The sequence below is a fragment of the Simochromis diagramma genome, unplaced genomic scaffold (genome assembly GCF_900408965.1).
Source record: "Simochromis diagramma unplaced genomic scaffold, fSimDia1.1 OVJJ01000343.1, whole genome shotgun sequence".
NCBI classification, from domain to species: domain Eukaryota; kingdom Metazoa; phylum Chordata; class Actinopteri; order Cichliformes; family Cichlidae; genus Simochromis; species Simochromis diagramma.
The window spans coordinates 3,323,980-3,339,421 of NW_024386831.1; the positions used below are offsets into that span (position 1 = coordinate 3,323,980).

Consider the following 15,442-nt stretch of genomic DNA (forward strand, 5'->3'; position numbering starts at 1 on the left):
GAGGCAGATGTCGGGTCAATAAATCTCTTGAATCATGCATGCCTGACTGACGACATTTCAGTCGATCTGGGTGTGTTTGCACACGTTTGGCTGTCGTTACCTCGGCTGAATGTGGAGTGTTTACTCTGTGGAGAACAGGAAGAGATGAGAGGAAGGCAGGGAGGAGCGCAGGGTGAATCCTGGGATTTTAAATGGTGATGTGGCTGTTGGCAGAGCTAAATCTAGTCTGTGCAGTGCAAAGTTTTGGTGGCTCATTTATTTATTTCCAGGTTAAATTTGTTGGTGTCTTGAAAAAAATCCAGATGTTTGAATGCTTCTCTGTGCCGAGCTAACTTTTCTCCTCTGCTGCCGTGTCATCCCGGCGTGTGAACGAGCCACAGTGTTGGTTTTATTAATCCAAGAGCCTCCGAGGGCTGGACGGGACCAAAGACGGGAGAATTTCTGGAATTTAGGTCTGATCCAGACACAACCACCAAACCTGTGTGCAGCGGTCACGTAGTTTGGGGGTTTATGTAATTATAGATGCTTCTATTGCAACATTATTTAAGTGGAGACAGTGTACACTGTTTAATGCATTCACTCAATTCAGTGAATAAGGAAAAAGTATAAATGTGCATGGACTTAACCGTTGCACCAGAATATGGCAGCACATACACACAAGGACAAACTCACCAGACAGTTTATTAGATGCACCTTGTTAAAACTGGATTTGCCCACTTTTACCCTCAGATATAATTTCACAATATCACAGCACAAATTCAACAAGTTGCTGGAAACATTGCTCAGGAATTTTGCTGAGCAATGTTGCTGCAGATTCATGATGTCAGTCTGCCATTCCATCACATCCCAAATATGCTCTATTGGATTGAGCTGTACCAAATATTCCTCTAAAGCGCATCTTCTCTTCCTTCCAAAACCATTTAAGATAAGAAGAACTTAATTTATCCCGAGGGAAATTCTTTTGTCATACACATGCTCAATGCAGCAAGAGAGACAGGAACAGAGTAATAAGATATACAATATGTACAATAGAATACAAGTATACAGTAATATGCATTAGGATAGTGCAAAATATAATATCGAATAACTGTAGCAAGTAACAGTATAACTATATCCTGAAAAATAAATAGCTTAGCTTAGCTATCAGTGCAGGTGATTGTAAAAGTGACATAGTTTTGTGCAAATGGATACAAGAGTAGCAGCATATGATGGGGAGATGAAACAAACATTCAATGAAAAAACTGTTGGGTCATATTGCACGGTCTGAATGGGAACAGAATAGCTTGTTATTAATCTTCAGGAAAATCACCTACAGAGTGAGGAAGAGTTGTATAATTTTATTGCCTCCGGTACAAAGGATTTTCTGTGGCCGTCAGTTCTGCATTTCAGGGCATTGAGTCTTTTGCTGCGTGTGCTCCGATGATCCATCATGGAGGCGTGCATGGGGTGGGAGGGGTTGTCCATGATACAAAGAAGCCTTTTTAGCATTCTCCTCTCGGACACCTCCTCTAGGTTCTCCAGTCTGACACCCAGGACAGAACCAGCCTTTTTAATCAGTTTGTTCAGCCTGTTGGCATCGGCTGTCTTCACCCCACTGCCCCAGCACACAGCTGCTGCAAAGAACACAACACTCTCTACCACAGAGTGATAGAACATTGTCAGCATTTTCCTACAAACATTAAACGACCTGAGCCGCCAAAATAGGAAAGTAATTTTCAACTGTAGAGAGCATGTTAGACAGGCTGCCATCCGAGACGGCGCCGGAAGTATCAATTTAAACTTTGTCTCTGAGACAAACAGTAATATTGTTTCTAGTACATCTGTCATCTCATCTCCTGATGAATCATCATCATTGCTGTTTCATTTACACCTTTAAAAGGATAGACTCAGTAATGTGGCGTTTTATAAAGAGTAAAGCCGTTTTTCGGATTCACTGTATAAACAAACACACACACCTTTTGTCACTAACGCTTGGTCTGCTTATTTCTATTAGATCCGTCACTAATGTATAAATGGCTGTATCAACAGCCAAAGATAAGCTCTGTGTTTACACTGGCTTGAAAAGTGAGAATACGGTGTAGTGTGGTTTGTGTTAAAGGGCGATTCTGCTGTGTGTCAACGACCCTGAGAGGCTGCAGTTACTTTATATCAGAGCTCATATGTAAAGTGCTTTTAGGCGACGATACTGCTTTGGGGACTTAATCATTGCCTCCTTTCTGTCTTTTCTTTCTATCCCAGGAGAAGAAACGCAGGGATTCTCCCGAGTTTGGAGGATTTGCTTTTCTACACAGTGGCCGAAGGTCAAGAGACGATTCCTGCTCACAAATTCCTCACAGTAAGTCCTTCAGATTCAGCTTGGTCACATACATTCAGAGTTATTATGGTGCACTGCAACTGGGTGTTAGGAGACACGTTAGTTAATTGAAATAAATAAATTAAAACATAAAAACTAGAAACCTGCTGGTTGGCTGTAAACTGACATTTTTCACTCCCAGTATTCATGTGAATATTTCATCCAAACAGTTTTGACTTCTGTGTTAAAAATGTGAAAATATACACCAAAAACTTCTTTGTTTAATTAATTTTAGGCACTGAAAGCCACGGGGCTTCGTTCCGGAGATCCCCGACTGAAGGAGTGCATGGAAACACTGAAAGAAACTCTAAAGAAGACTTCAGATGGCGTTACACTGGACAGGCACCTTTTCAAGAAGTGAGGCTGCTCGTTATGGTGTTATTTATTTTTTATCTCCACCTTTTTCTTCATTTTTTCAAGGAAACTGCACTGACAGCAGCCTCAAAAAGCATTCAGCACATGTTGATGGTCATGTGTTATTAATAAGCAAATTCAAGTATTTGAATTTGCTTATTATATGAGTACAAAAATATATTCATCAAGTGTGAAGTAGGCAGATAATTGTGCAGAATTAGTTCAGCTTTTCATTCACAAGGGCTGCTCGATCAGTTATTTAACGCTATCAGTTACTCGCTTTAAAGCATTCATTTTTCTTCTTTTTTTTTTTAAAAAAAAAGGATTTCCTTAAAATTAACATATTTAGCAATATTTTGCTGCAGTGAGTGAAAGCCTTCATTTCATTGTAGCATTAGTGAAAATTACATTTTCTCCGGCTTTCAGGAGGGGTGAAAGCACGCCGCTGTAAATAAGGTGGTGCGCTTGATTTGTAACCCAAATGGTAAATGGCCTGTATTTATATAGCGCTTTACTAGTCCCTCAGGACCCCAAAGCGCTTTACATATCCAGTCATCCACCCATTCACACACTGGTGATGGCAAGCTACATTGTAGCCACAGCCACCCTGGGGCGCACTGACAGAGGCGAGGCTGCCGGACACTGGCGCCACCGGGCCCTCTGACCACCACCAGTAGGTAACGGGTGAAGTGTCTTGCCCAAGGACACAACGACCGAGACTGTCCAAGCCGGGGCTCGAACCGGCAACCTTCCAATTACAAGGCGAACTCCCAACTCTTGAGCCACAATCACCCCACAAGGTGACCAGAATGTGAAATTGTGACTGTTTTCTTTGGTCTTTCTAATTGTCAGCCAGAAATTACTGAACATTTTCTTCATGCTTGCAAGCAGCATTAGAAAAACAAGGGAGTTTTCCATTCTCATTTTCGAGTGAGCTACTGTCACCGATGACATATTACCTACTTCAAAGTAGGAATATATTGAAAGAAGGCGCCAGGAGCAGCAATAACAGTGACACAGCACAAGTAAAATGTGAGCACAAAAGTAGCACAGGCAGTGTTTTCCCTGGAAATTTTAAGAAAAAGTATAAAATAACTGCTTAACAATAACTGAAATAACTTAACCCTGTAACTCGTCAGGTGCTACACAACATTGTCACATAGTGAAAGTGAAAATATTTTCTATCAGGGACAGTTTATTTTGGGTTGAGCTTTTTAAAGGTACAGAGTTAGTATTTTTTTAAGTACTCATAGTATAAATATATACAGATATGTATTAATGTGCAAATTATGTCTTCCAACAAATTGATGTGTTTCATAAACTTACATTTAATCCATTAAAAATATAGGAGTGGGTTTGTGGAAGCCGCCATGTTCCTCCACTATATTTAAATTTAGTGGCTGGGAAGTACATCAAGGTGGAGGAGGAGAGAGGTCGTAGGCGTTCATGTGCTCGTATAGCTCTTTAATTCCTGCCTGCACTTTCAGACTCAAGATATGAAGCATCTTAGCTATGTGTTGTTGGGGAAGGGGTCCCATTCACCAAAGAAACAAAAGCACAAAGGAAACATAACACCGCCAGCATCTTAATAAAATGTTGTCCTCTTCCTCCTCACCTCAAACTCATCTCCTGAAGTCACGTCACTAACACACAAAACATGCGATGTATGGAACAGCCCTCGTTTGTAAGATTGGGGGGTTTGATTCAAACATAATTGTCAGTTAAACTGATCCATCCCAGCTGGCGCTGCTGCTTAGCTTTGGTTACTTCCTTCATGGTTTTACAGTGTGTGAAATCTCTCATTCATCAGTGTGTGCGCTCATGTTGGATCAGGCTCCTTCCAGGACAAAATGAGCTGCTGATCAAACTGTTCTGATGAAGCTTCTTCATCAAACACGTCACAAAAGTTTGTCAGACTTCAGGGTTGCAAACTTTACCTCCAGTTGCATGCAGTCCCGATGTTTTAGCATGCTTTCTGTGATTTATTCATCAGGTGTGTCCAGAGCAACATTGTCCTGCTCACTCAGGCCTTCCGCAAGAAGTTCGTCATCCCAGACTTCCAGTCCTTCACCTCCCATATTGATGAGCTGTATGAGAATGCCAAAAATCTCACTGGAGGGCAGGTGTGTCCTTAGATCCATGGATTTTTCTTTCTCTCTGCATCATGGTTATAATTTAGCCATTACCATCAGTCTCTTCTCAGGTGCAGTCGAAAGTTTGGATCAGTCGAGCCTCGGAGGGAAAAATCTGCCCTCAGACAAGTTAAAGGGATGTTTGAGGCCGCTGTGAGCTAGCTGTCACTTTCGCAGAAGAGTGCAGGATTTTCACTGGCAGCACATTTCTGTTTGCGTCATCTGTTTGGCGCTCGCTGTGAAAACGTTCAGGCATTCAAAACAAAGTCAGCAAAGTCATAAAAAGGAGAAATATCGACTAATATCCCTAAATTAAACGGAAAACTAACAATCTAATAGAGGGCTGTTTACTCCAGCAGGGTTGTAGGAGGGAGGATGTTTGACCTGTTAAACTAAAACAATCTTTAAAAAAGCAGAGGCGAAATTAGTGGCTGTGTTTAGTCAGTTTGCAAACATCCATCTATCAGAAATACAGACTCAGCCCTGGTTATAGTGGTCTGTATTTATAAGGTGTCACATCAGATAAATGACCCGTTCCTTGTTCCTTTGAACAAAGAGGAAATAATCACTAACAAAAGAAAGACTTAAATAAAATATCATCCTAAATTTAAACATCAGTATCGATTCACAATTTCACAGTCGCTGCTTCCCTAGCTGTGTTTTCCTGTTTGTAAAAGTCTTCTCTGTAGAAAAATTGCGGCTTCTAAGCCAAACTGGTGCTCTGCTAGACAAGATGAAGACTTTCTTTTTATTTGATAAGAATCTGATCTGATGTTTCCAGCTCATGTTTTTATTCCTGGACTCTCCTAGAGTAGTTTTGCATGATTATTAGTTTAAAGCGATCCTTATATATCTTATAATTGGCTTCTGTGCTAACCTGAAACATTTAAGCCAAGAGTAGAAAGAACTATTTAAAACTGACTCTTTAGAGCTTTTAACTCACGGAAACTACAGGTGTTTGCCGTGTTTAATATGAAACTGTTTTTAAAAGGGGCCTTGTTAGTCTGAATAATAAGAGTGCAGGAAGTGAGCCACTGTCATGATGGTAGCTGAAGATAAATTAGCATGTTGTCCTAATTTAACTTATTTTGAATGACCGAGGGTGGATTCTTCCTTCTGAGGTTTGTTATTGTGTATTACCAGCTCTGTGTGTGTGCTGTGTGCTGAAGCCTGAGCCTCGGCAGACATCAGCAGTGTAAGGTGACCTGCCTCCTCTCTCACCTGCCTGCCCTCTCTTTCAGGTTGCAGACTACATTCCTCAGCTGGCCAAGTTCAGCCCCGACCTGTGGGCGGTCTCTCTGTGCACGGTGGACGGGCAGAGGTGAGACGCTGGTAGCACATTAATACTTAATGTTCGCTTAATGGTTCTCACACACTGTTGCTGGTTAAATAATAACACAATAATGTTCCAGGAGTGAAGTGAGGAACGCTAACAGGACAGTTTTTACGCATTGTTTTTTATTAAAACCTCAGTAAACCTGGTTAATGATCCTGAGATGGTGCTGTGTTTTACTCTGTCACCTTCATCTCATCTTAAGATTTTTTAAGACCTAAAGAAAGAAGAAGAAACAGAAGTTTCCACAGCAGATCGGTAAATTCTAACTGCTGTTTTTTGATTGGATTTACCTGTTGATATGCAGTCCTGCACTTAATTGTGGTCACGAGCTGTACAAAGTGACTGAATGAATAAGGTCAAGGATGCAAATACCCGAAATCCTAACATCCTTACTGGAGTCATACTGGGAGAGAATTAGTTGTTAGAGTTGGTGGCACAACCCAAAGAATAGTGATGGTGTTACCTTTGATGTAGTTGCTTTGCAGACGGGGACTAGGCCTGTGATGGTGATTAAAACACCAGTAAGATGGAGTCAGACTGTTATCAGGTTGCAGTTAAAACAAAGTCAAGTTGGAGTTTCATGTAAACTGTTTTTGATAAAATTAACTTTAAATCAATGAAAATCGCAAATCTGTTGCTGTCTGCAAAATCAGAAATCAGAAATTCACATTATTTATTTACATTTAGATTCCAGCCAGAACCTCAGAGATCTGAAACGGAATTTCTTCCACAAATAGCGACAAAGCTGCTAAAGGACAGCAATTTAACTGCAGAATGACACCGAACGCTCTTACACAGGAACGTAATCAGAAAACAAGCAGCTGAGTCGAGTTCAGTTGCTTGTATATATGCTCATCTCCAAAGAGATGCTGACATGTTGAGCTCATCGGCACAGACTGATTTAGATGAATTGCAACTTGTTGGTAATCTGCGTTTATAAAGTCAACAGCAGTTATCTGCAAGTCTTTACCAATCTGTGAGAGAATGGTTGCTAGGAGACAAGTTGCAGCCCACCAGCGCGACCTATGCAATCACCTTTATGCTCAAACACGGTCACCCAGAGGTTAACTCTGTTGGACAATTAATCTTCAATTGGCATAGCTCCCTGCAGCAGGTCATTGACAGCAGAAATAAATCATTACAGTCACCAGGCAACCGCAGAAAAAAAATTAAGGTGTTATATTACATTATACGTTATAGTACCTGTTTTAGTGCAGTAATCTTTGTGAAGGTCAGTGTTTATATTTCAGAGAAACATTAGATTAACCAGTTTGTTTGTTTTTTAATTATTGTATGGCGGTCCTGGTTCAAGCTGGTTAAAACTGTTGATTTTATCCCACTTGTATTTCCCAGAAAAGACAAAACATGTGTAAAGAAATAACCATTTCTCAGTAACTATGTCAGGAGGCGTTCTGATCAACCTGTTCTCTGATTAGTGCTTTGATACTTTCATAAAAGTTTGTTTAACAAACCTTTACAGTTGTAAAGATAACGGTTTTGTTTTTACACAGTGTTACTTCAGTTTATCGTGCCTTTCCTACAAATTGTGAAACACTCACTGTTTTCACGTGTCTGTTCTGGCTTCTTCTTGTCTCTAATCACTGAACCCGCAGCCTGCGGCCTGCTCTGATAACGTCCTATCTTTATGTTTTTGTTGCAGACATACGGTAGGAGACACTAAGGTCCCCTTCTGCATGCAGTCTTGTGTGAAGCCTCTGAAGTATGCCGTCGCCGTGCACGACCACAGCACGGAGTACGTGCACAGTTTCATCGGGAAGGAGCCCAGCGGCCTCCGCTTCAACAAGCTCTTCCTGAATGAAGATGGTGAGTTGTCTTGGACTTTTTATTAAACCTTGTCCTCCAAGTAAAGCGATGAAGAGCTAGTGCAGGGTACAGGAAGTTGGCGGAAGACTTAAGTGGTAGATACGATGCGAGGGTCAGCTGTTCTTAAATCACAATGAGTCAGAAATCCAGCGAAGCAGCCCCCTCACCTGGCCACATGTCTTGGCACACTACCTTTTTGTAGGGTTAAAAACATGCAGGCCTATGTTGACCCCCTGAATAGGTGTTTTTTAACAAGTCTGTGTTAGCTGTTTTTTTTTTTTTACATGCCCAAAAAAGCCAACAAAAGGGGACGTGTGTTGCTTTTGTGTGTAGGTGTGTGGAAAAACAGTTCAGCTTATTAAACCTCAGTCTCATGGCTAATAAAGACTAAGGGCTTCTTTTATCAGGACGTGCGCTTGCATCTCACTGCGATGCTTGATGGGGGAGGCTATCACGGCCTGCCATCGCTGCTCAGCTAGCTGTAGCATTGGTTAGAACAAGTGTGAGAGCTGTGAGTAGTCAGATGCATTGTGGGAGAACACGTGGTTGGGTTGTTCAAAAATGGGCATTTTGAGAGGAAATGCCAGAATCCCCAGGCTGAGGCTCACACTGCAGACATGTCATGGTCACTTCCTGTGTTTTCCCGCCTTCTGCCAGGGCAGCCCTGCAAGGGGATAATGTTGTGTAAGCAGATCACATGACCACAAGGAAATTCAGGTGATGTAAGCGTTCAAGCTCTTTCAGAGATCTGAGGGAGGAAAGTGCTGGATTTATTTTTCACTATGTCCCTGTCCACGCCCACGCCTCCACACACACACACTCACACAACACTGTAAACACTGCACTCCTGTACAGTAGTAACAACAATAAGTTTTAAACTTGTCCATACAAACAGATGGTTCTCACTGGGCTGTGTGATGTACACAGAGTCCTGACGGTTAGAGTTAGATCATCAGCAGCATACCACAGATACAGCAGCAAGTTGCAACACACTTTGTCAGCCCGCCAGCACATTCCTGCATTTACAGCTACACAAACATCAACAAGCGGCCAGTTGCAATCAAACAGTCAGGTTGAAAGTTACACTTTAGATACAGTAGGCTGCACTTTTCTTTACACATTACAGCAAAAATCTGCCCTGTGGGTGGTTTTTAGCAGGTCTGGAGTGTTTTTTTTTTTTTTCTTAATCTTTGTTAGTCCACTGTATGAACAACAAAAACTTGCTTATAAACACTTAACAGTAGCATTACATATATATACATATATACACAAAACTTACAGAAGTATAGTTCATTTCTTTCTCAGCTCCTTAGACTGCATACATCTGTTTTTTTGCAAGCTACATAGAGACTTGTTCGGTTTTATACTTGTATTTATTTATTTCAAATCCGATGTTGAGACTGTTTCAGCTGCTACAGCCTCCGCTGTGTTTCTCTGTATTATCAGTGTTTACTGTGTATGCACTTGACCCTCGTGTTCTGATCTGTGTATATGCACAGCTCTCAGGCCGAATGTTTGCACTTTGATCCTTCGTAGCACGCTAACGGAGCTCTCGTTGTTTTGCAGATAAGCCGCACAACCCGATGGTGAATGCTGGCGCTATTGTTTGTACTTCACTCATAAAGGTAAAAGCAGTCACACTTCATCCTCCTCCTCTGTGTGTTTGTGTTCGTTTACGTCCAGTCTGTGTGTCACTTCCTCTCAAACCTCAGAAAATTCCTTGTAATGTGGGCGTCACTGAGCTGCTTTATCAGTGAGGTAAAATGAGGGGTAATGTAAGGCTGTGGGCCTGGGGGTTAATTAACCTGCTTTTAATGATTTACCTGCCATTTCCTGACTTATTTAATTGATTCTTGTGAAACTCATGATTTTCTTTCCACTGTGTTCTCGTGTTTACGACTGACTCAGTTCGAGGTATTTGTAAGTTACTGCCCTTAGGCGTGTGTCCTGTTGTGGTGATTAAAAGTCTCGTTAATCCCTCCTGAAGGACACTTAGCTGCTCCAGCTCACACGCTTCAACCACACAGACTAAAAATAACCTGCACGGAGAGCAAGCACAGGTTAAAATGCACACCTTCAGATTTTATCTCAGCCTTAACGTAGATTCAGTAAGTTTTCTGGTGAGAGATCAAACCAGCTGCAGCTCACAGTCTGACCCCCCAAACAAAGGAGATATTAAACCTGGCTTAAATGCCAGCTTTGTCATAGGCTTTTCCTCTGGCAGAGTTACATTTAAAAACACTTTAAAGCCTTTCAAGTAGATGTTTGACCCCCCTTATTGCGTCATGACTCACTTTAACGATCGATTGCTGCAGCTTTTTCTGGAGGTGACCTATTTTTTTCTGTCCCCAGCACTTAGACTTTATCCTGTATGACTAATTAAGTGATTCATCCCAGCTGCATTGATATATTGCCAAAGATTCAAGGTGTTACTTTTAGTTTTTATTGGACTTGAGTGGAAGCAGTCCAGAGAAGGAAGCTCTTCAGAGTGATTTGGATCTTTTTGTATTTAAAGGTAGCTCAGGTCTGTGTGTTTTCAGTGACCACATGTTATTGTAACATTGTTCATTCGATCTTTTTTTTTTCTATTTGTGCTTCTTGTTCATTTTCACCCTGCAGATGAACCGTTTTTAAAGTCACTACACTTTGCCTCGTGATCTGTTAGCTTCACATTAGAGGGACGTTTATCACGCAGCTTTTGCGTCGTGATTGAAAAACAGCAGCTGAGCAAAGGGGAGTGCAGACTCTTAACACTCCTAATTTAAATCAAGGCAGAGGACAAAATTAGTTTAAACAGAGACAGCAGCAGGCTCATTTACAAAAATGCTTTTAGACTAAACGCTGTCTTCTCTCCGGTCCTTTGGTCCCGAACTGAAATAAGGCAGGACTCCACGTTTACGACAAAAATAGTAATCACGTTTATTTACTGAAATTTAAAAAATGTCTTTTTACAGGGGTATGAATTTTAAATTTAAGTCAAATGAAAACAAATAAACGCAGGGACAAAAGAGGCGGAGGAGGTGAAGTGACACACGGTCATCACATTAGGGAGTTTAGGTGAGTGTTTGGGAGATCTGCATGGTAGACGAGCAGAAAGCAAAGAAGAACCGATGGAAAAACCACAGACTTTTTGAACTTTTGAAACAATAAACTTTGCACTGTATTGTAAAATCGTGATTTTAATTAGATTTTGATTAATTGCACTGCAACCCAGAGGCAAAGGCAACTGCAGGAAATGTTAATCCCTCTAAACCATTAATAATCTGACCTTTACTTTCTGTAGATGGATGACCAAACATTTGTTCCAACTCGGCTTTATTTGAATTTAATTGCATGACTTTGTGCTTTTAAAGAAAAGGTAGAAAAAGGGAAGAGCTTGGTTTATAACAAAATAAGAGCATCGCAGTAAAAATGAACGAAAAGAAGCTAAAATGAAAACTGAAACATTCGAGAGAGCAGATGCGAGACTAAAAGTCACAAAAATCAGTCATCAGATGGACGAACGCCTGAATGTCTTTTTAAATGTTTGAATGATATAAAATAAATCTGGAGAGAATCGACTGCTCTGTGTTTCAGTTCAATGACCCTGGTGTTAAAAGCAACCCGCAGCTTTTAGCATTAAGAGCTGGATCGTTTTTCTCAGGACCAAAACAAACTGTTTGTTTTGCAGGCAGTTTATCATTCATGTGTCAGAGTCACTAAATGCTTCCTACTGAGCTGGAGTCTGGACATGTTTAGGTCAGCCAAAACACTCTTAAACCAGGGAAAAATAGGCTGCACTGATTCTCAATTAAAGTTTGGCAATAAAAGCCTCCACACATTGTATTTTGACACCTCTGTTATGTTTAAACTGTAAAGCACGGACAGAGACACCCATCAGACCCATTAAACTGCTTCAAAAGTTTGAATTTGCACCAAAATCAGGACTAAAATTTTTTTTCTCACTACAGTTTATCCTTACTGTCATGTGACATTACGGCTTTACTAACACCATCAACCCAGTCATGCAAAGCTCTCACACGGGATTTCTTTGAGAAGTCAGAAAGTAATCAGGAATACAAATAAATAACAATAATTTGGCATCTTAATAAAAAAAAATCTTCTTTACTATTTTCTCTTTTTTTTTTTTTTTTTTTTTTTTTTTAAAGAATAAGTTCAAAAATTTATGGATAACGATAATAATTATATTTTATCACTAAAATACAGTTTAGATTAAAGAGCTTTCACATACAGGTGGATTAACAATTACAGAAACATAAAGAATCATTTAGATAATTATAATACTGTTAATTAAGGGCAGCTGTGGGTTCCAGCTTACATTGGTTTAAGCCACAAATCTTTAAAAAAAAAAAAAAAGTAAAGTGCTGAATATTATGCATAAAAACTGTTTTAAAAAAAGATGAACTTAAACATTTGGAGTCAGAAGTTACCAGACTTGAACAGGAGCATAAACTGTATGGGTGCAGTGCACAGATAGCTGCTAACTGCTGAATAACATTCAAATAAAATCCTCTAATTTCACTCATCTAAACTGCACCATCCTTCCTGGATGGTCTGTTAGTACAATTAACTGCTCAGCCGCCATTTTTATTTGAATTAAAGAGACTCCAAGAGCACAAACACAGGCTGAGGTGAAGCCTGGGAGACGACTTGCTTATATCAGGCTCCGAACATTATTTCTGCTGTAAAGTTGATTTAACGCGGAAGTCTGCAGGGACTGGCTCGCTGCTTGAGTCGGCCTCAAGTGGACGTTAGTGGAACTGCAGATTTTAACGCTTCAACACCGGCTTGGTTGAACTCGCTGCTTCTTGAATCATAAAACTTTTACTGAACATGTCTGGACTCCGGCTCTGCAGGCACGCTCGAGTTAACATTAACCTCACTAAAGTCTGAGCTGATCAGGTTCTGTGTTTTTGAACCACCATGTGATACAAAGAGGACTTCCTTAGACGCTCACAGCCATCAGACAGGTTCACTCACAGCTTTCTTACTAATTAATGATGCAGTTTGAAGTCCTCAGGCCTTAAACTCAAACTCAGAACATGTGTCTGTGTCCACATCGGCTCATCAGTGTCTCTTTTTTTTTAAATGTGTTGCTTTTTATTTTGATTTTAACTGTAAAGCCGTTGGTGAGGTTGCACAGTTAGCCTTTAACCTTCGGTGGGGAAACCCGCCGTGAGGAGCTTGCCGTGGCAGTATGCCCCCAAACTGTTGTTACATGCTGCTTGAAGGCTACATGTTGTTGCTGTTTTTGTATGTTGCATATTTTGCAGACTTAGGAACTGTGGGAAATAATGACTGCAGCAGCAGGTCAAATGACGTTGGTAATTTTTTCTTCCTTTTCCATATCTATCTCCTCATTCTCTCCCACTTCCCCCGATCCTCTTCCCCTCCCTCCTCTCTATTTTTTTTATTCTCCTCCAATCAGCTCTGTAGAAACTTCATGTAGTGACTCTTTAACATCTCCATCAGCGCCACAGTTTTAAAACTCTACAAGTAAAGTTAAAACTGGTGCTACAGCACTTTAAATGTGCATGTGTGGCCATGTTTTTTTTTGTTTTGTTTTTCCTTTGCTGTGTTTTCTCTGCGGGACATCAGCGAGCTACAAGCTGTGACGAAGGCCAACCCTCCCTCCCTCTTCACCTCAAATATACACACACTCACACACCTGCACAGTGTTAACTTATAATACACACCTGCCTGCATACACCCACATCTTGCAGACTTACTGTAGAAACATGCACACAGTCAGGGCTGTCATACATATTAAAAACAGGTTTGACTGTTTGGATTGGAATCAGTGAGATGTCATGAACACGTCTGCTAAGTCTCCCTTCAAACTTCCCTCTTTGTAATCTATCCGCAAACTGATCGCATTAATAGTTTGTTGAACTCTTGGCAAAGCTCGTGTGATTTTTACACTTTATTTGTAATCAGATCTGTTCATGCCTGCTAATTATGTAAATCTAGTTGGTCAGAATTATCATTTATCATTTTATAAAATCTTTTGTGATGCCGTGCTTTATCCTCTGAGATTTCTCTCTATAAATGAACCGTGCTAACGACTCTTTATTTTGTTTTCTCCGCAGCAAAGTGTAAGCAACGCAGAGAAATTTGACTATGTGAGTATTGGTCAGAGCTCTGACCCACAAGTATTTAAAGTTCATTTATATTTTCTTTGTCAAGGTGTGATTTGTTCATCTAACAGCATCATAGCCTGACGTTAAAATGTGAAATAAATCTTCTTGGACACTTTATTAGGTACACCTTTTCAAAGCACAACTCTCTAATCAGCCGGTCTGCTTCGAGCTGATGCATCAGTATAGAACAGTAGCTCAAATAACACTTACAGTTACAACCAAAGTATGCAGAAGAACATCTCCGAGCCTTGAACCAGCTTAACCAGCTCAGCTACTGCAGTAGAAGACCACACCGGGTATAACTTCTGTCAGCTAAGAAGAGGAAACTGAGGGTACAGTTCACACAGACTCACCAAAACTGGATATACCAGATTGGAAAAATGTTGCCAGGTCTGACGAGATAAGACTCGATTTCTGCTGTGGCATTCAGACAGTAGGGTCAGCTGTGGGATGTGGTAGAATGGGAGATTCACATCATGTATGTACAGCTGATAAATCTGCAGTAACTGTGTGATGCCATCAAGTCAACATGGACAAAAATCTCTTGTTGAATCTATGACATGATAAATAATGGCAGAGCTGAAGGTGTACCTAATAAAATGACCAGTGGATGTATATAAAAGTGACATTGCTCATTTGTTTCAGACTCCTCATTTTGAAGGGTCAACCTGAGCATTCACTGCCACTGTGTTGGTTTTTCTTGTAGCCATTATTTGAGAGGCTGGTGAGCACCCTCAGCACCCCTCCTCCTCATAAATGTTTTTATTGGTGCAGTCGATGCTCTCGTGTAGGAAAGAGTCAGTACTCGTGAAATCAAACAGGTGTCAAACATTGAATTTTCTCTTGAGGTTTAATTATCTGCACCTCTGTGTGTGTTGAATAAGTTTAGAGGGACTCTTGATGTTTTATATGTGCTGTTTAGCTGGCAGCTCTTATCATTTGTAGTGTTTGACCTCCATACATGAACCTCTGGATCATTTTTTCATCTCGACTCTCCTCCTGCTTTCCTTCCAGGTCATGAACTTTCTGAAAAAGATGGCGGGAAACGAGTATGTGGGTTTCAGCAACGCCACGTAAGTCCTCCCTCCACATCGCCTCCTTAAAATCACCCAAGTTTACTTATCCTTGCCCTGCAAACCCCCGAACCGAGCTGACCTAACCACCACCGTAATAACCTTCACAGGCTCATTACAGGAAGCGTAAACTGTGAAAAACACCTTAATTAACTGGGATCAAATTAACAAGCACACAGGCCATGTTTTAAATGGCTTATGTTAACGAGAAGTCAGATATAAGCAGAACT

The 15,442-nt window shown here is 40.8% G+C and overlaps 1 protein-coding gene across 6 annotated transcripts in view; it reads left to right on the forward strand.

Annotated features, from left to right (window-relative positions):
- Window positions 1–15,442, forward strand: part of LOC120730908 (glutaminase kidney isoform, mitochondrial-like) — a 37,461-nt gene that overhangs the window by 4,642 nt on the left and 17,377 nt on the right. For 4 of the 6 annotated variants that reach the window (XM_040027497.1, XM_040027498.1, XM_040027499.1 and 1 more), the window contains exons 2-9: window positions 2,239–2,335; window positions 2,589–2,710; window positions 4,701–4,830; window positions 6,081–6,160; window positions 7,836–7,999; window positions 9,566–9,624; window positions 14,089–14,121; window positions 15,154–15,212. In XM_040027497.1, the coding sequence (XP_039883431.1) occupies window positions 2,239–2,335; window positions 2,589–2,710; window positions 4,701–4,830; window positions 6,081–6,160; window positions 7,836–7,999; window positions 9,566–9,624; window positions 14,089–14,121; window positions 15,154–15,212 (744 nt within the window). Of the gene's footprint in view, window positions 1–2,238; window positions 2,336–2,588; window positions 2,711–4,700; window positions 4,831–6,080; window positions 6,161–7,835; window positions 8,000–9,565; window positions 9,625–9,767; window positions 13,324–14,088; window positions 14,122–15,153; window positions 15,213–15,442 lie in introns of those variants that run through there. The other 2 variants (XM_040027501.1, XM_040027502.1) reach the window with 2 other exon arrangements.